This window comes from Sarcophilus harrisii, chromosome 1, assembly GCF_902635505.1.
Source record: "Sarcophilus harrisii chromosome 1, mSarHar1.11, whole genome shotgun sequence".
In the NCBI taxonomy this organism is placed as follows: domain Eukaryota; kingdom Metazoa; phylum Chordata; class Mammalia; order Dasyuromorphia; family Dasyuridae; genus Sarcophilus; species Sarcophilus harrisii.
Window position 1 is genome coordinate 714,620,841 of NC_045426.1, and position 19,784 is coordinate 714,640,624.

The 19,784-nt window shown below is 40.2% G+C and overlaps 1 protein-coding gene across 1 annotated transcript in view; it reads right to left on the bottom strand.

The window, feature by feature from the left end:
• Nucleotides 1–749: 749 nt before the first annotated feature.
• Nucleotides 750–19,784, bottom strand: part of LOC100929905 (zinc finger protein OZF-like) — a 33,225-nt gene continuing 14,190 nt past the window's right edge. The window contains exons 2-5 of the mRNA XM_031949091.1: nt 11,806–11,857; nt 9,015–9,141; nt 7,526–7,621; nt 750–5,070 (exon numbers count right to left, since the gene is read on the bottom strand). Coding sequence (XP_031804951.1) covers nt 3,716–5,070; nt 7,526–7,621; nt 9,015–9,141; nt 11,806–11,835 — 1,608 coding nt within the window. The 5' untranslated portion in view covers nt 11,836–11,857 and the 3' untranslated portion in view covers nt 750–3,715. The remainder of the gene's footprint in view (nt 5,071–7,525; nt 7,622–9,014; nt 9,142–11,805; nt 11,858–19,784) is intronic.

A 19,784-nucleotide genomic window follows, 5' to 3' on the forward strand; every position in this document is an offset into this window, starting at 1 on the left:
TTTACATGTATTTGGCAAAATAGAATATTATTGGAAAAAATTATCTTCAGATCCCTTTGTTCACTAAAATAAGGTTAAAATTATTCTAATAAACACAATTTAAAGAAAAAGCATGGCATTCCCTAGGTCTGAAAATATGTGTTTCCAACAGGTATTCATCATCTTTTTATTTGGAAGTGGACAGTATGCTTCACTATTGGTTGTTTCCCCCATTTGAGTTTCACAAATCCCAAGAAGGATTGTGTTATGGGCCAGAACTTGAAACAAGGTGCTAAGTCAGTGGAATTGATAGAAAAAATAGTCATCTAATTTAGCCGGGTTCAGTATGATTGATTTAATCCTACAAGGAGATGTTATGGGTCAGAACCTGAAACAAGGTACTAAGTGGAATTGAGGAGACAGTAGTTAAATCTAGTTTAGCATTGATTTAATTCTACAACAAATGATGGTTTCCTAGTGATATAATGATTGGTGTATACTCAGTGTGGAACATATTAAGGAGGAGCTCTCAAGGCCAGAAAAGACAAGCACACTAGAAGCTCTCGGAGCCTCAGTCAGGAGTCAGTTGGGGAGATTCAGAAGCCAGAGGAGGCAGGCAGGAGGAGAAGCTCTTGGAACCAAGGAAAAAGACAGGCCTCCAGAAAAACTAGCTGAACCCCAAGTGAAGGAGACAAGACTTTGAAGGAGACAATAAAGGATTTGGACTTTAATGCCTGGCTGCATTTGGGGTGATTGTTGAACTGAAACTAAGGCTGCCTCCAGAGACCCCAAGGAAATCCCAATAAGAGAAGATTACATTTGAGAGAAGAATATTTCAGGATTGAGATAATGATCCAAGGCATTTAATACAAAAATTTCAGTGCCACCTTAAGCAATAAGTCATTGCCTGATTTGGTAACAAGATATTTTCCTTTTGGGACAATATTTTAACCTTAACATCTGCCTTTCTGCAGTGAGTCCAAAGTATCACGATTATGAATACACTGCTTTGGGGAGCATGCAAGTGAATCAAAGTCCAAATGCTTATAAGTGCAATCAACATATTCTTTCATCTTCTCAATTTGACATCAAATTGTTTCCAAAGTTCTAGGAAGGTTTTACATAGTCAAGGGAAATGGCCCAGGCATGCAAAGGTCCTCAGTGGCCACCCCCTAGTGCACCAGGAGAGTGCTCTCATTGCTAGATCCCTAGTTATTGCATCTCATTAAATATGGACTCAGCTGAGTCCATGATCTGAGGAATTCTCAGTGTAAATAAACCCATTCTTGCCAACAAATTCAAGCCTGTATTCATTGGGGTTTGCAAATTCTTTCCCAAAGCCTGCGGACTGGCCAAGGGACCCCATTGCAATCAGGGGATCTCTCAACCCTCATTTCTCATTTAAGCTGGTATTATTCCTTACCCTCCCCACACTTATCTATTTTTGGAATCACATGTACAGATAATATTCAACACTCATTTTTGTAAGATTTATGTTCCAAATTTTTCACCCTCTTCCTATTCCCTTCCTTGCCCAAGAAAATAAGGAATCTAATATAGGTTATACATGGACAACCATGTTAAGCATATTTCCACATTAATCATATTGTGAAAGAGGAAACATAACAAAATAAAAAATAAATGTTAAAGGAAAAATGGGGGGGGGGATCAAAGGGAAAATAATATGTTTTTGCTATATTCAGACTCTATAGGTCTTCCTCTGGATGTGGACATCATTTTGCAACATGGATCTTTTGGACTTTTCTCAGATTACTGTTTTGCTTAGAATAACAAAGTCTATCAAAGCTGATCATCTCCACAACAGTGCTGTTACTGTGCACAATGTTCTTGTGGTTCCAACATCAGTTCTTGTAAGCCTTACCAGGTTTTTCTGAAATCTTTGTTCTCAAAGAGCCCTAATGCCATCAGAGGCTCATGTCTTCAAGTGAGTTGGAGTTATGTGAGGCAGAACTCTGCAAAGTCACCAGCCTCACTTGGTCCATCAGTCAGCCCAGGGGCAAAAGATAGACCCAGAGAACTGGTGAAGGCCCCCATTTCTGCCTAATGTGTAAACCTATTGAGAATGACAGATTTCAGGGTCTCAGAGTTGTGTTTGTCCATTGAAAGCACAAAGAGATCATAAAATTAAAAGATTTTACAAGCTAATTTGGAGTCCAGTTGGTATCATCTTTGGCAGTTGCCTTTCCAATTGTCAAGGGAGTCTTATGCTGATCAAAACATTTTCTGGAATTTCTTGGTGTTCTCTATTGGGATAACTGACATTGCTCATACTTTATATGAAAGAATTTTACAACAAGGGAACATGAGGTGGACACACGGGAAGGAAGAGCACTAATAGGTGAATAAGCCAGAACAAGTGCCCTTCAGATGGTAGGAGAAAGGAAGGACTCTGTCATATTGGATCCTCTGTGAATTTATGCAAAACATAGGCAAGAAATACATAGGATGGACACAGACATTCATCTCCATGGTTGCAAGGGATTTCAAATTGAAGAGATCACTGGTATTTGAGAGTCGCTGATGTTGGGTTTTGCTCCCTTCAATCCATCTCTATTAATTTCCATATTCCCAGGTTTCTCTGAATTCTTCCTATCCAGTTTTTCATGTCACATCATTCAAATATGTTCATCACCACAATTTGTTTAGACATTCTCCAATCAAACAACACCTATCTTGTTTCTTTTTTGCACCTAGATTTCATTTTGCTACCAAAAAAAAAAAAAAAAGCCACTGCAATGATTATTTTAGAATAACTAGAACCTTCACTTCCCTTATTCCTTAGAGTTCAAGCTTTGAAGCCAAGCCTCTATGTCAAAAATTCTGAACATCTGGTCAAATTTCAATAAATCCTAATAGCAAACGGCTTTTCACAACAGTTGGACCAATTCATAGCTACATTCAATATATTATTGTGCCTCTAATTCTATAGCTCACACATACACTATTTTCAGCTTTTAGGGTCATCTCTATCAATTTTATGGATATAAGCTAAAACCTCAGAGTGGAAATCTTTCATTCTTAATAAATCTTAATTTAATTAATTTAAATAATTCAGTTATTCTTAATAAAACATATTTTTTGCCTGAATGTGGCAAGAAATCCATTTCACAAGTTACAGTTATTTATTTAGGAATGATGCACAAGTTTCCTCCTTCAACAAAGCTCTAGCTTGAGAATTTTCCATATCTTCCTGATTCTTCAAACAGCCAATCATACACAGGATGTCACCTGAATTATTATCCCTAATCTGAACCCGAGGACACAGAAATATGTGGCATTAAATGATAAGGTTCATCTTCAAGATCCTCTTGATCTTCTCAAATGATTGAGAGCTGAAGAAACCCAACCCTAACCTGAATGGACATGGTGAAGCTTAAAATACTTTCCCAAGGCCATAGAGACACAGAACATAAATTCAACCCATTTCCTCTGACTCCCAAAGTAGGGAAATTCCCATTCCTTGAGGATGCCTGTCAAGCAAGTGATCAGAAGGGAGGCTCCAATGTGCTCAAGAAGCTGTCTGCTATTCCAAGGCAACTTTTACTTGCCTTTCCTCAACCTCCCTATAGTATTATATATAGCAAGACAAGGCTAAGTAAGAAAAGTATCAACACCACATAACCTTCAATCAGTATTCTATCCCTAACTCATTTTCTTCCTTATTTTAATGCCTTTACATTTCATTTAATGCCTTTACCAAAAACCAATCATATTTTTAAATATTATATTCATAATGTTTCTCTCTAGTGTGGATTCTCTGATGTCCAGTAAGAGATGCCCTTTTTCTAAAGGCCTGTCCACACTGGTTACATTTATGAGGTTTCTCTCCGGTGTGGGTCTTCTGATGTACAGTAAGAGCTCCCCGTTTTCTAAAAGCCTTTCCACACTGGTTACATTCATAAGGTTTCTCTTCAGTGTGAATTCTCTGATGGTCAGTAAGAGGTTGCCTTCTTGTAAAAGTCTTTCCACACTGGTTACATTTATAAGGTTTCTCCCCAGTATGGATCCTCTGATGTATAGTAAGAGTTCCCCTTTGTCTAAAAGTCTTACCACACTGATTACATTCATAAGGTTTCTCTTCAGTGTGGATTCGCTGATGTACACTAAGAGTTTCCTTTCTCCTAAAAGTCTTTCCACACTGGTTACATTTATAAGGTTTCTCCCCAGTGTGGATCCTCTGATGTGCAGTAAGAGCTCTCTGATTTGTAAAAGCCTTTACACATTGATTACATTCATAAGGATTGTCTCCAGTGTGGATTCTCTGATGTGCGGTAAGAGTTACCTTTTGTGTAAAACTGTTTCCACACTGATTACATTCATAGGGTTTCCCTTCAGTGTGGATTCTCTGATGTACAGAAACACTATGCTTATATTTGAAAGTCTTTCCACATTGATTACATTCATAAGGTTTCTCTCCAGTGTGTATTCTCTGATGTCCAATAAGAGCTCCCATTTTTGGAAAAGCCTTTCCACACTGGTTACATTTATAAGGTTTCTCTCCAGTATGGATTCTCTGATGTGCAGTAAGAGTTCCCTTTTGTGTAAAAGCCTTTCCACACTGGTTACATTCATAAGGATTCTCTCCAGTGTGAATTCTCTGATGTGCTGTAAGGGGTCCCATTTGTGTAAAAGCCTTTCCACACTGATTACATTTATAAGGTTTCTCTCCAGTATGAATCCTGTGATGTACTGTGAGAGCTCCATTTTGTCTAAAAGTTTTTCCACATTGATTACATTTATAAGGTTTCTCCCCAGTGTGGGTCCTTTGATGTACCGTAAAAGCTCCCTGATTTGAAAAAGCCTTTCCACACAGGTTACATTCATAAGGTTTCTCTCTAGGGTAAATTCTCTGTAAATGTCTAGTAAGAGTTCGGCTTTCTGTGAAAGCCTTTCCACTTCGGTTATGGTCATTAGATTTCTCTCCAATGTGGATTTTCTTAAGTGTATCAAGAATATCTTTCCAAGTGAAGTTAGCAGGACCGTCACTGACGAATCTTGGTTTCACAGATTCTACCACTGAAAGGCTTTGCTGTGTAGTAGGTTTCCTCATTTCAAGTCTGATCTCTTTTTCTGGGGGAAAAAAACACAACAAAGAATAAAACAAAGACAGACAAAACACAAGCACACATGCATGCATGCAGGCATGCGCTCACAGAGACACACTCAGACCCACACATTTATTTCACCTTCCCTCTATCAGTAGAAGAGAAACTCAATTATTTTCTGTTTCCTCAGATAAAGAGCAAAATCCCAAGAGGGCAGAATCAATCACTTAAAAATCCCATTATCTAACATTCCAAGAATGACTGAATTTCTAATGAGCTTCATGCAAACATATATTGGATCCTCACAATAAACCTGTGACAACAAAGAAAGTGCCTTCATTCTCAATGGGTGCACAGCACAGGCCATCGGTTCAGAATGCTTCAGTGACTTGAAATCCCAGCAGCAGAGACTGGGATTTGCACCTGTGATTGGAAATGTTCTGCCTACAGTACTTGACAAGTTAACTCCATTGTCAATACTTCCTGTCACTTTTTTGTGATCACTTTCAATTTTTTTTTTATATTACATTGTGTGAGGTCACATTCAGAATACTAACACTTTTCTTGTGAGGTGATTTTTCACAGTTCATCTAAGACATAAGTTATTTTCTTCTGATCAATTACTTTTTTCATGTAGCCACTAATTCTTTTTTTTAAACAATTATCATCATATTCCCTTAGTTATCCTTTTAACAAACACAATTTTTAAAATTCCCCAAGGAATTTCCCAAACATTTGTCAGTGGCACCTTGAGTGGTAAATTGTCCTCTGGGACATATATGTGCATCTATCTACCTTACCAACTATCTTTCTGCAGTGGTTTCAAACTATCATGGTCAGAAATACACAGCTTTATGAGATCAGGCAGTGATCACATCAAACTCTGAGGGCTTGTAACTGTAACATCTTCTTTCAGTTTCTCAACTTGGGACAAAATTACTTCCAAAATTCCAGGAAGTTTGAACATTCAAGTACAAATGGCCACAGGCATGAAAGGACGCTCAGTATTTGTCTCTCATTGCACCAGAATAGTTCTCTCATTCCTGGGTTACAAAGTAATCACTTCTCATCAAACCATTAACCACCAGATCTAGATGTTATCTGGCTTTCCATTCTTGCAGCAGTGAGGGCAGGCTACCTAAAAACCATGGTCCCTAGTGATGCACAGTAGAAGTCATCATGAAATCATCATAGAAGTCTACAACCTTTCTACAAAAATGGACTTGAAATGCCACTCATTGAGATGCTAAGGTCATTTTCTAATTTGGGTATATCCTCTGTTTATGTTACTCTTCTTCTGTCTGGCAGTTTCTCAAAGGCTTTGGTTGGCAACATGGGTTAGTCAGTAATAATGTAGTCACTTCAGCCAAGGTAGAAAAACAGAAAAATATCTAATGAAATTCTGTCCTTTTAAAGGTTGCTTTGCATTATTAAACATTACTACAGAAAATCAAAACATTTGCGAGTGGCCTTTCAATGAATTTGTGTACATTATTAATGCAATATTTCTCATGAGCCAATAGAAACATAAATCTTTTTAAATAATTAGCAAAAATTTAATTGGTTAGAGTTTTAAAAAGTGAAACTCCATCGCTCCATGATACCTTGTCTGATTCTTCTATTTTCCACATGTGTGACCACTTTCATCATAGGTTCAGAATCAGAATAGAGCTGGGAGGGGACAGTGGAAAAACTGTACATAGGGCCTGGAATCAATAAGAACCCAGTTTTATTCACATCTCAGAAGCTTGCTAGTCCAGTTACAGGACCTCTGTTTTCCTCAGTTTATCTCTAAAATGAGCCTAATACTAGCACCTAAGACCTAGGGTTCGCATGAGAATAAAATGAGACCATATTATAATGCATGACACACAGTAGGTGTCCTAAATGCTCACTGTTTTATTTCATGTTGACTTTTTTTTCCCCAATTGTGCTCTCTTTAAACCACTATTATCCTCACTAATTAGTGACCTCCTAAGGCACTAAATTTGAAGAATTTTCCTGGCACAGTGGGTTTTTACAGAGTTGCTGGTAGATTGTCTGCCCCACAGTCTGTGACCTCCATGACATCAAATGTCCCTTGCATCTCTTTCTGTTCCTGGTTCTTAGCCCAGGGCTTGGCATGGAGCTGGCACATAATTTTTTTGATTTGAAGTCCTAAGAAATGGCTCACTCGGACAACCTGAGCCCTTTTGGCTCCTTCAGGAGAATTCCACTGGCCCAGATTCCAAGCAATGACTTTTATAGGACCACAGATGATCACTGGGAGTTAGGACCCACAAGGCCATGGAGTGCAAGCCACTCATTTTATAGATGGGAAACTGAGATTCAGTGATTAGTCCAGGAAGCCAATGACAAAATATAGCTAAAATTATTCCAAGGCTGTTCTTCCTCCCCCAAGCCCAGCTTTTACTTCATGGTGGCTCCTACAAATCTCTTGTAAGCACAACTCTCTCATGTCCCTGCTTGTCCTCACTCACCTGGAGGGCGGCTCCTCAGGTCTTCTGGGTGCAGCATCCAGGGTACTTCCCTTTGCTCAAAATAAGAGATCACATCTTCTCTGGAAACTGGAAGCCCTGGGCATGGAAAGCAGTTAGGGATGAAGAAGAGAAGCTTGAAATTTAGATTTCTTTAGGGAATGGAGTGAGGATCCAGAGCTGCTCCATTTAGAGATTCACCCCCTTCTTTTCAAACATGTGAGTCTATGGTCACCTACTAGTGCTTGTAATGCTAGTAACCCATGATAGGGTTTGCCCCATCATTTTGTTGTACCAGGTGTTCTCAGAAAGAGGCAGATGCTCTTCCCCCACCTCCTATCCTGTCAGGTTCCATTGTGGCAGAAACTTCTAACCCCAGACCTGGGTACAAAGGGTTCTTGGGCCTGAGCGGCCTTGAGCCAGATCAAGAGAGACCTTAGTCCTGGAACCTCTTCTACATAGAAGGACAGACTCATTCCTGAGTTTCCATTATCTAGACATGAGGTGGAGTCGGTAGGGGAGTGGAGGGAGTCATGGGCATAGAGGCAGGAGTACCTGAGTTTAAATTAGGCCTTGGATATTTAGTAGCTTAACCCCCTGGTAAGTATATTATAATGTGTTTGCCTCAGTTTACTCTCAAAGGAAAGTAACATCACCTAAATTATAGGGGCAATATGTTGACTAGACACAATATTTTATCTTTAATTTAGAAACAAGCACTTCCACAATATAGTAAAATTAAAAGATAATGGACCATGAAATGGTAAATCTACATGTACAAATTGCTGTTACTTTGAAATAGACAACAAAATTATAAATATTTTTCCTTCATTTTTCTGCCCCCACCCAGGAGGTGTCTGCCATTACAGAGAAATATATATGGTATACTTATGCAAGAATGCAGACACACATATATGTCAAATTATGCTCTACATATTTCTAGTCATCAGTTCTTCCTCTGGATTCAAATAGCATCTTTGCTCATTTATCTTTTTTCACTAATTTTAAAATTTTTGTTTTAAAGAAAGGATATGGCTCAGCACCTGGCAAAGGAAATGCTGCTTCCCTCCCATTTCTTTCCCACCACTTTTACTAGAATTTGAGGGCAAGAAGGAAGATTATGGACAAACTTTCTGTACTGGGGACAACTAGGTACGAGGGGCTAAAATTTGATGGCCATTAAAAAAAGAATATTCCAAATCCTAGAGCCATCCCAAAGAGCAAGGGGTTGTAAGGCAAAGCTGCCCGAGACATTTCTAGAGCTTTGGCAGACAAATTAGTGTCCACTTAGAGTTAGTCAAAATAATCTCTGTGATGTGCTCCTATCATCCAATGTAAAGACATATAGGAAGACTCTCTTGCTTGGACACAGCCGACCAGCACTTTCTCCTTTCTAACTGGTACTGCCCCCCCAAAAAATACCCTGCACCCTAGAGCATAACAATAGGCTATTTGATTGCAGATTCATAGTTAGCAGGGGAAATGTCCTTACCCAGAGAAAGTAGGTGCCAGGCATTCTCCACCATGACCTCCCTGTACATCTCCTTTTGGGGAGGGTCCAAGAGGCCCCACTCCTCCTGGGTAAAGTCCACAGCCACGTCCCTGAATGTCACCCACTCCTAAAGCACCAAAAGTCATGAGATGTAGAGCTGGAAGACACTTCCGAATTAGGGTTAGGGGAATCCTAACCCTTAATTTACAGCAGGAAACAAAGCAGAGAAAGGATCTGCTCAAAGGTCAGACCATTTCAGAGTGTCAGAGTCAATTCCTGAAATGAGAATCTTAAGAATCTAGCTGAATTTTGCCCAAAGCATTTTATAGTGTTGTGACTGATGTTGTGGGGTTTATCACCAAGGAATGGCAGGCACCAAAAGTGGGGTTTCAGCCATGTGAAGAATTCACCATGGCCATTCTCTCTGGGAAAAGGAGGACTTATTGAGGGGAATAAGTTACAGACTAAGTGAAGGGATACGATAATGGTAAACATGAAATAGAGTGGGAGAGCCTATGAAAGACAAGGTCCTCAGTGGAACTCACAATTACCCAGTAGAAAGGAGGCCCCCCATGAGGTTGGGGCCCGCCCTCAGCTGGCAGGCTAATCCTGAAAGGGTGAGTTATCTGTAAGAAGTGGGGTTGGGAAACAGTGGAAGTTAGGGGAGCTAATGCATGGCATTGTGGGTAAGGAATAAGTAACCAAGAGGCTGAGTGCTCCTGCTGACTGAACTATGGGCAGCCATAAGATGTCCCAAAGGAGGTTTTGTCTGGTATGAGACAGAGATGACTCTAACCCAATGTGGAGCCATCTCTAGGAGCAATGGGAGAGTTTCTTATATGTTCTCCAGAAGAGTATTTCCCCATTTGGGCAGTCCACACGGGGATACAAAAGTGTAGGACTTATAGAGCCCAGCAAAAAATCCCCCACCCACCCTGCTGATCTTTAAGCCCATTGCCTGGGCTTCAGGACATACAGTCTAAGTGAGGTAATCTGTCTGGGAAGCCAAAAGGCAGCCAATTAATTCAAACCTCCCTTTGCTAGATAATCGATTTGGCAATGGAGAGTGGATGCGTTTTCCATTGACTTACTTGATTCTACAGGAGGTGAAACTTGGGCCTGTGTCAGCTTTAAAATAAGAGGAGCTTTGCTCAATTTTCTGAGAGATCTCACCCCATCCCATTGGGATGGATAACTGATCTCTGATTCCTTACTTCCCCATTACAAGAGAAGATACTACAAACTTCAAGCACCCTACAGCCACCCTTTACCAATATGAGGTGGGCCTAATGAACTCCCAACCTGAAAATAAAGACGGAAATCTAACATCAAGTAAAGAAGACAGAGAAGAAGGGGTCAGACAGTAAGAGAGAGTTGTGTCCTAAAAACAGAGAACAGAGAATCGTGGAAGAGAGACTGAAAGGATGGAAAATAGAAGAGAAAAATGGGAATTCAGTACATGAACCTCATAGATTTGAAAAGAGAAGAGTACCTGGGGAGTGGGGGAGGAATGGGGAAAGATTGAAAAGGTGCAAAAGGGAAGAGGCTTGACTTTGGAGATAGGAGGGGGTTCGACTAAAAATATACTTAGAGGACAAAAGGGACTTCTCCCTGAGGCTTAGAGGTTTGGTGCCTGAAAAGCCAGGATTGAGATTTCAAGGAGAATGTGGAAGAAAGATAAAGGAACAAGAGAGGGCAAATATCAGGAGGCAATGTTCCCAGCTAGGGAGCATGTTCTCCCTGACAGCTGCTGTGATACACAGTATTCTGAAAGGAAGGCATCATGTGAAAGATGAATCGGGGGGTGGGGGGGGGCGCGAGGGGGGGGTTGGCCTAGATCCAGTGGCAGAAAGCATCTACAGGGCAGAGCTCAGAGTGGATACCTTGGAGGCTTCTGATTGTATGAAGTGTACAGGGAAAAGAGAAAGACCAGAGGAGTAGGGGGAGTATGACCTAGAGAAAATAAATTAGGTAAAACAGAAAAGAAAGGTAGACAATGACAAGAAGGAGCACAATCCTCCTTGGAAAGTGGAAGAAAAATGGATGAAATTTTAAAAATTAATGAAGAAGATTAGTTGAAGGACAAGAGAGGAAAGGAAGCTAGAAGAGACCTAAAAGGAAAGAGCTACCTTTTCTACATGAAGAAATGTAGAATGAAATGTAAGCAGAAGAAATGAACAAATGTCTAAAGCAAGTGGAGCTAAAAGCCTTAGGGCATCTTCGAAATGGAGCAACAGAGGAATATGCAATTTGCTTGTCACACATGGAACTTCTATAAAAATTAACCATTGGGATAAAGACATCCTGCAGACAAAAGTAAATAGGCAGAAATAATCCATACATCCTTTCATTCCCTAAAGAAATAAGAATGCAAATTGATTCAGGGATCACTGAGAAAAGATATAAACCTAAGGGAAGAACTTCTGTTGACATATTAAATAATGACTAGGTCATAGAACAGATCTCAGAAATGATAATATTGAAAAAAATAAAAAGGACAATGATTAAATAATATGCCTAAATTTCTAAGAATCTGCTAAAATAGTCCTCAGAAAAATGAGTTAATAAACCTAAAACAAGTATAAATGTCAAGATATTCAAATTAAAATCTCAATCAGTCAAAACCACAGAAGAGCAGGACAGTGTTGTTCCTACTGTGTTAACATAATAACCACTTTTATAAAGAGACAATCCATAAGTAAGTTATTGCCAGCTTCACACACTATCCCCTATGTCAAGGGAAATGGTTGTAATAGTTGATGTTGGTCAGGTTTCAATGGATTGCACTGACCTGAGAAGATCTGAGGCTCCCAGGGCCCATTCCCTCTAGCTCCAGGCTCCCTCTGTACAAAGAAAAAGTAAACAAGTTGACTCCATTTTGTAAAGTTCCTCCAACTGGTCCCTAGTCTTTCTGGACCTCAGGTCCTGCCCCCACCCAAGTGCCCCACCAAGTAACAAACCACCAAAGGGAATAAAGAGGTCACACCTTTTTAAGGTTTTCAAAAACCTGGCACCTGAAAGTCCAGACAAAATCCAGTCGGGAAAGAGCCGGGGTTCAAGAAGGGCCAGGAGGAAGAGGGGCTGGGAGGCAAGACAGATGGTCCTGGTCAAGGCCACTTAAGAGAGTTAGTGCTGGGAGGAGGGAGGGCTGGGAAGGAGCTGGGAGGACTGTGGGCCCATCGGTGGAGCCTGGGCTTGGAGTCTAAAGGAAAATGGGAGGAGCCACAAGGCAGAGGACGGGGCGCCCAAGGCCCTGGGTTCTTAAGGGGAGCAGGAAAGAGCTTTGATCTTGGGTCCAAGGGGCCCTCGGGGGAAGGGGTAGGGGATCCCTAAAGGGACTGGTCTGAAGGAGAATCTGGATCTCGACAACTCCTGGGGACGGGAGACGGGACCCCTGGCCCTGACAAGGTTGAAACGCCCCGGATTCTTAGGGCAAAGTCTGAAGTCCGGAAGGTAAACTGACAGGGGGCCACAAGCTGGGGGGCCTAAACAAGGTTAAGGGGACCCTGCCAGGCGAGGAGGGAGGAGACCCAGAGGGCGGACGCCGCGGGAAGCCCAAGGGGGGGGGCCTTTACCTCCTGAGCTGTAAGCACGGTTCTGGCTTCCAGAAGACAAAGGAGGAGCTGCCGGGAAGGGAGGACGACCGGCGGCAGAGAGAAGGGTTAAAGACTTCCAGCTTCCCCAAACCACCTTGGAGGATCTTTTCCAGTCCTGAGTCCGTTCCGTCCGTCCCGTAAAGGATGGGCCTTCTTCCCACCCCCAAGAGCCAAGACTGCAGGCTATGACCCCGGCACAAGGTCCTGCCCCACCCTCCCAGGCCCGCCCACTCCGTTACCCCGCTTTCCCTCCCCATCTTCCCTCCGCTTCCCGGAGTTCCTGGAACTCTTCCAGCCCGACCATTCATCCCTGTTTTAATTTTTGTTTTACACGCAGCCAACGACTTCATGTTGTCCCCAGGAGCTGAGGCAAAGAAGGCTGGTTTGCTTTTTTGGGGAGCTTAGGCTAGCCGGCCGAACCATTCCGTTCAAAACCGAAATCATGTTCCAAAATCATTCGGTCCAGGAGGAGGGCACATTTATTGGATACAGAAGCAAAAGAAAGGGGAGGGTCCTCAGCAGCTGTTGCACCAAAATAATTTGGCCACAAATAACCTGATGCACCCAGGTGGGATGGGCTTGGGATGTAAAGGGAAAAACAGGATGATGAATGGTGGGAAAGGGCTTTGGGATCTTCCAGGGATCGTATTTTAAAAATAATGATCTTTCTTAAAGGCCTCCCATGTGCGCTGCCCAGCTAACAGAACGAAAAGGCAAGGTCACATGGTCACTTCCATCAGTGTGGGAGGCTAAGTTCAGGTTCCCAAGAAATTGCAATCCAATTCACAAACTTTTCCCACTTTTCCTCTTCCTCCACCAACTCTCTTTCTGGTTCCCTTTGGGTGTGTCGGTGTGCATTTGCATTTTCTAGTCTATTTCATGACTTCTAAAATTCCTGTTAAAGTTGGGCTGTGATCCCGGGCTAAGGGGACACTTTCCCAAGCTTCTGCCTTGGGGTTTGGGGTCTGGCTGCTGGCCTGTCTGGGGCCTCGGCTCAAAGTCCTGCTTTGCTGTGGTGCAGCCTGCTCCTTCCTGGCTCCGGAGCCATCTATGCTGAACAGAACCTTCCCATGATCTCAGTGAAACCGAGCTTTCCTGCTGAACTTCTTTTCTGGACTGGAAACATGTTTCACCTTGTCCTTATGTTGGTTCTCCCTCCCCGGAATTCATTCTGAGGCATTATTTTATAATCTGAGGTGAACCTGGTAGAGTTCCCGCCATGCTCGACCATGCTGGCTGATCGATGTTGATTATTCTTTGGGCTGGGAAGCAGGTGTTCTAGAGCATGCATTGGGAGGGGGAACCAAGTAAGAAGAGGGCATTGGAGAGGTTTGGTCCTGGTAAAGGAGGAAAGGAGCCAGTAGAAAAGGAGGGCATGAATTCATCATTAGTGATCAGACTTTCAGAAAAACTGGTGAGAATAAAGTATAAGGGGTGGAATCAGGCCCCAAGAAGGAGCACTGGTGGAAGAAATGATCATTGAGGGAGACAGATCATTACTGCTCAATGCTCTCCATTCAAGTTATCCTTGTAGTGATGAGGTGCAAATCTGAGCTTGGAGAAGGAGGAAAAGGAAGAGAGACAGAGAAACAGGGAGCCAGAGAAGTCCCCACCCCAAGAATTCACAATCCCCAGTTTTCTGTGGCAAAGAATAGAATTAATTTCTGAATATCACTAAGAAAGAGACTCTCTTCATGGACAAAGCCTCTAGTACAATCAGGAGATTTTGTTGGTGGTTTGTTGGGGGGACTTAATTTTATGGGCAGATCCTAGAGCTTGGGACAATTGAAATTGGGCCTATCCAATTTGAATAGAGAATTTTAGAAATGACTAGGTGTCTGTGGACTATTCTTTAGCTCTATAGAGAACTTAATCAGTAGTGAGTGTTCTCATTGGGGATGGTACTTCACTACTGGCAACAGTTTTGTAAATCTCACTACATCTAATGCCAAGGGGAAAACTGAGTCCATGGTCTTATTGCAGAGGTGTTTTTGTGTTTTTAACCACAGAAGGGTAACAGTACTGTGACCTCAGCATCCCCTTTTTAAATTCTAATTCAATTACTTTAATTTAATGGGGGTAATTATAATCCATACTGGATGTATTTCTTGTACTGATCTCAAGAGTACTTTCTTTATTGATACCTATTTCCCTAAATGTATCCTTCTGTTCTGGGCTCAGGAGTTTCTATATGGGACAGCTCCTTTATTGACCCCCCCACCAACCCTTACAAATCAACCTACATCCACAGGGTTTTTTCTGTAACTACCCTACCCCCCACTCCCAGCACCCACTGGGGGAAGCATAATTTTTATGAATGATTTTAGGGAAGAGTGGCAACCATCTTTGTCCCATACCTTGCTTATTTGGATCATTGGTAGTGATATCATTGGTAATCTTAAGGAAGCCTTTGAAGAACTTAGTGGGGACAAATCCCAGACCATCAAAGATCTCCAAATGTGTTAGAATTCTTACAAGGTACTAAGTCACTGGAATTGATAGAGATAATGATTATTACTTATTAATAATTATTACTTATTAGAGTTCACACCTTTAAGAGAGCATATATAAGGAGAAGCCCACAAGTCCACTCTCTCAGAGGTGGAGTCAGATTCATTCCAACTTCCATCTTTGTGCTGGCTGGGGACTTCGGGAGATTCTGTTGGTGGAAAAAGAGAAAAATATATACAGGAGAGAAACTAGGGTAGATGGAAATATAGAACTGGTAATCATAAGTGTGAAAGTGAATGAGATGAACTCTCCTATTAAAATGCAAACAAATAGCAGAGTGAATTAAAAAACAGAATCCTATACTATGTTATTTACAAGAAACGTGTTTGCACAGAAAGACAAATCAGGGTAAAGGTAAAAGGCTGGAACAGAATTTATGTTTCAGCTGAAGTTAAAAAACAGGGATAGCAGCCCTAATCTCAGATAAAGAAAAAGTAAAAATGTGTCTTATTAAAAAAAGATAAGGAGGGAAAGTACCTAAATAAAGGGTGCCATAAATAATGAAGTAGTAATGATACCAAATATGTAGGCACCAAGAGCTAGAGCAGGCAAATTCCTAGAAGATTTTAAGCCGGTTATAGGAATGGACAACAAAACTATTCTAGTGGGGGACCTCAACTTTCCCCTCAGAATCAAACAAATCTAACCATAAAATAAACAAGAAACCAAGGAAGTTAGTAGAGTCCTGGGAAATCCAGAGATGATAGATCTCTCGAGAAAATTGAATAGGTTCTAAAGGGAATACACTTTTTTGTCAGCAGTACATAATAGCTACAGAAAAATTGACTATGTACCAGGGCATAAATATCTCACAATCAAATGCAGAAAGGCAGAAGTAGTAAATGCTTCCTTTTCAGACCAAAATGCAATAACAATTATATTCAATAAAGGGTCAGGGGAAGATAGACTAAAGACCAATTGGACATTAAATAGTCTAATTATAGAGACTGAGTGGGTCCAGGGGTGGATCAGTGGACTAGATTAAATACAATACGATAAGATCTATAGCTATTACTAGAACAACCCCCAAACTAACTTCTGGAATAGGAGCTCACTATTTGACAAAAACTTCTGGGAATACAGGAAAATATGTCGAAAAATTGGCACAGACCTATATCTCATAGTGCAAGTAGATACATAATGTGGGCATAAACCATATTATACCATAAACAAATTAGGAGAATTAGGAGAACAAGGGATACTTTATCTTTGCAGAAGGGAGGAAATTATGACCAAAGAACTAGAGAATATTATGAAAGGCAAAATGGACAACTTTGATTATATTAAATTAAAAATGTTTTACACAAAAAGATTCAGAGGGAAGTATAAACCTGGGGAAAAGCCTTTACAGCCAATATTTCTGATAAAGGTTTCATTTCTAAAATTATAAATTTAAGAATTATAGTATAATTATGTAGAATTTAGAATATATATTTTAGAAAGAACTGTGTCAAATTTATAAGACTGCAAGTCATTCCCCAACTGATAAATGATCCCTTCCCTTATTTGATATGAACAATTTTCAGATGATGAAATTAACACTATTAATAGTTATATGAAAAATGCTCTAAATCACAAATGATAAGAGAAATGCAAATTAAAACAACTTTGTGGTACCAGCTCACACCTCTCAGATTGGCTAAAAAAAACGTAATGATAAATATTGGAGAGGGTATGGGAAAACTGAAGCACTAATGCATTGTTAGTGGAGTTTGATGATGGTGACCCATCCATTTTGTAGAGCAATCTAGAATTATGCCCAAAGGGCTATAAAACTGTGCATATCCTTTGACCAGCAGTGCCATTACTGGGTCTGTATCCCAAAAGACATCATAAAGGATCCACAGGTGCAAAAAATATTCGTAATGGCTCTTTTTATGGTAGCAAAGATTTGCAAAACGAGTGGCTGTCCGTCAGTTGGGCAATGGCTGAACAAGATGTGGTAAATAAAGGTAATGGAATATTATTGTTCTATAAAAAAATGATGAACAAGCTAATTATAGAAAAGCCTGCAAAGATTTATCTGAATTGATGCTGAGCAAAACAAGCAGAACCAGAAATACATAGTACACAGTCACAGTCAGAATGTGCGATGATCAACTGTGAAAGACTTGGTTCTTCTCAGTGGTTCAGTGATCCAAAGCAATCCCAATAGACTTTGGACATACTTTGGCTCTTATATGCTCTATTACAATTACATCATCATAGGGGTCAATCTTGTAGAATAGGTGTCAATCTTGTAGAACTATATTAAGTATGAAGTGCATGTACTAAACTAGAGAACAATGAATTACCCTGTAAACTAGATAACCATTGTCTCAGCAGTTCCTCTGAGTTAACACCTTCTTTCAAGGACACTTCTCCAGGGTTCTGCCCTTTACACATCTTTACTTCCTTGCAGGCTGTTTTTTTGTTCTCTGATGTACACTTTTTTTTATCACTTTTTTTATTTTATTTAATAGCCTTTTATTTACAGGTTATATGTATGAGTAACATTACAGCATTAACAATTGCCAAACCTCTTGTTCCAATTTTTCACCTCTAACCCCCCACCCCCTCCCCCAGATGGCAGGATGACCAGTAGATGTTAAATATATTAAAATATAAATTAGATACACAATAAGTATACATGACCAAACTGTTATTTTGCTGTACAAAAAGAATCAGACTCTGAAATATTGTATAATTAGCTTGTGAAGGAAATCAAAAATGCAGGTGGGCATAAATATGGGGATTGGAAATTCAATGTAATGGTTTTTAGTCATCACCCAGAGTTCTTTCTCTGGGCAGAGCTGATTCAGTTCATTACTGCTCCACTGGAAATGATTTGGTTGATCTCGTTGCTGAGGATGGCCAGGTCCATCAGAACTGGTCATCATATAGTATTGTTGTTGAAGTATATAATGATCTCCTGGTCCTGCTCATTTCACTCATCATCAATTCGTGCAAGTCTCTCCAGGCCTTTCTGAAATCATCCTGTTGGTCATTTCTTACAGAACAATAATATTCCATAATATTCATATACCACAATTTATTCAGCCATTCTCCAACTGATGGGCATCCACTCAGTTTCCAATTTCTAGCCACTACAAAGAGGGCTGCCACAAACATTCGTGCACATACAGGTCCTTTTCCCTTCTTTATGATCTCTTTGGGATATAAGCCCAGTAGTAACACTGCTGGATCAAAGGGTATGCACAGTTTGATAACTTTTTGAGCATAGTTCCAAATTGCTCTCCAGAATGGTTGGATTCGTTCACAACTCCACCAACAATGCATCAATGTCCCAGTTTTCCCACATCCCCTCCAACAATTGATGTACACTTTTCAAACTTTGTTCTGTTTTTCCACTTTCATCCTCACCATCTTCCCAAGCAGGCAATAGTTAAGCACAGTTATATTTAATAGATACACACACACACACACACACACACGTACATACAAATGCAAACACACAATATCACAGACCCACAGATCTATATACAGAGTAACATGCATACATATCTACATATACTTAAACACAAGCACATATACATATATACATGTATATATATATATATATATATATATATATATACACACACACCCATTTATCCATATGTAAACATGCATCTAAAACAATGTTAGTGTGGGTGACATACAATATGTTTCTCTCTTAAATGAATTTTCAAGCTTGACTGTATGAAAGATCAATGACTAGCTGTACTTTTTTCTGTTAAATTTGACCCCTGATCTGTGTCTTAGTATTTATGCACATCTCTTCTTTCCTTTCTCTACTATGTCTCTTACTTTAATTCTGCTCCTTAACTTTGATTGCCATTACTTAATCTCCCCGGCTCCCCAAGGATCCCAACTCGATCTCCCGCCCCCCCTTTTTTTTGCATTCCCCTCCACTTTTCCATTCTCTTTATTTCTTTAGATTTTGGAGAGTGCTAAGATGTGTGTATGTGTGTGTGTGTGTGTATATATATATATGTGTGTATATATATATATATATATATGTGTGTGTATATATATATATATATATATATATATATATATATATATACACACACACACATATAGTTGTCTATTTAACCCATTCCTGATATGAACAAGTTTTCAGAACTACGAGTCTTCTTCCCACGTCTAATGCCTCTGTGTCTATTCTTTCTCTGCACTTTAATTGTATAAATCTTTCTTTTGAGCTACCCAATTCTTGATGTCAGTTGTAAATTTATAGTATATATTTCAATGTAGTAAACATAATTTGTCCATATCAAGTACCTTTAAATTAATCTTGGATATTGGCTTTTATATGTAAATTTGCCTACTAAGTTCTGGTTTTCTACTAAGAAAGTCTTAAAAATCTGCAAGTTGGTGAAATGTTTATTCATTGAATATTATAATTTTGCTGGATATAATATTTTTGGCCAAAGGCCTAGTTCTTTAGATTGTCAGTAAATCCCCCTGGATTGATGAATATTCCAACAGGTGATGAGACTTCATCTAGAGACTTGGAGATTTAGCACCTGAAAAGACTACTTGTCTTAGGGTTGGGTGAGTGGGCACCCTGGTGGGGGAGGGGATCTAGCACCTAGAGGATTAGGAAAGCATGGACATAGAGTTGAGAATGTGGAAGAAAAATAAAAGGACAAGAGATGCCAAATATGAGGAGGCAATG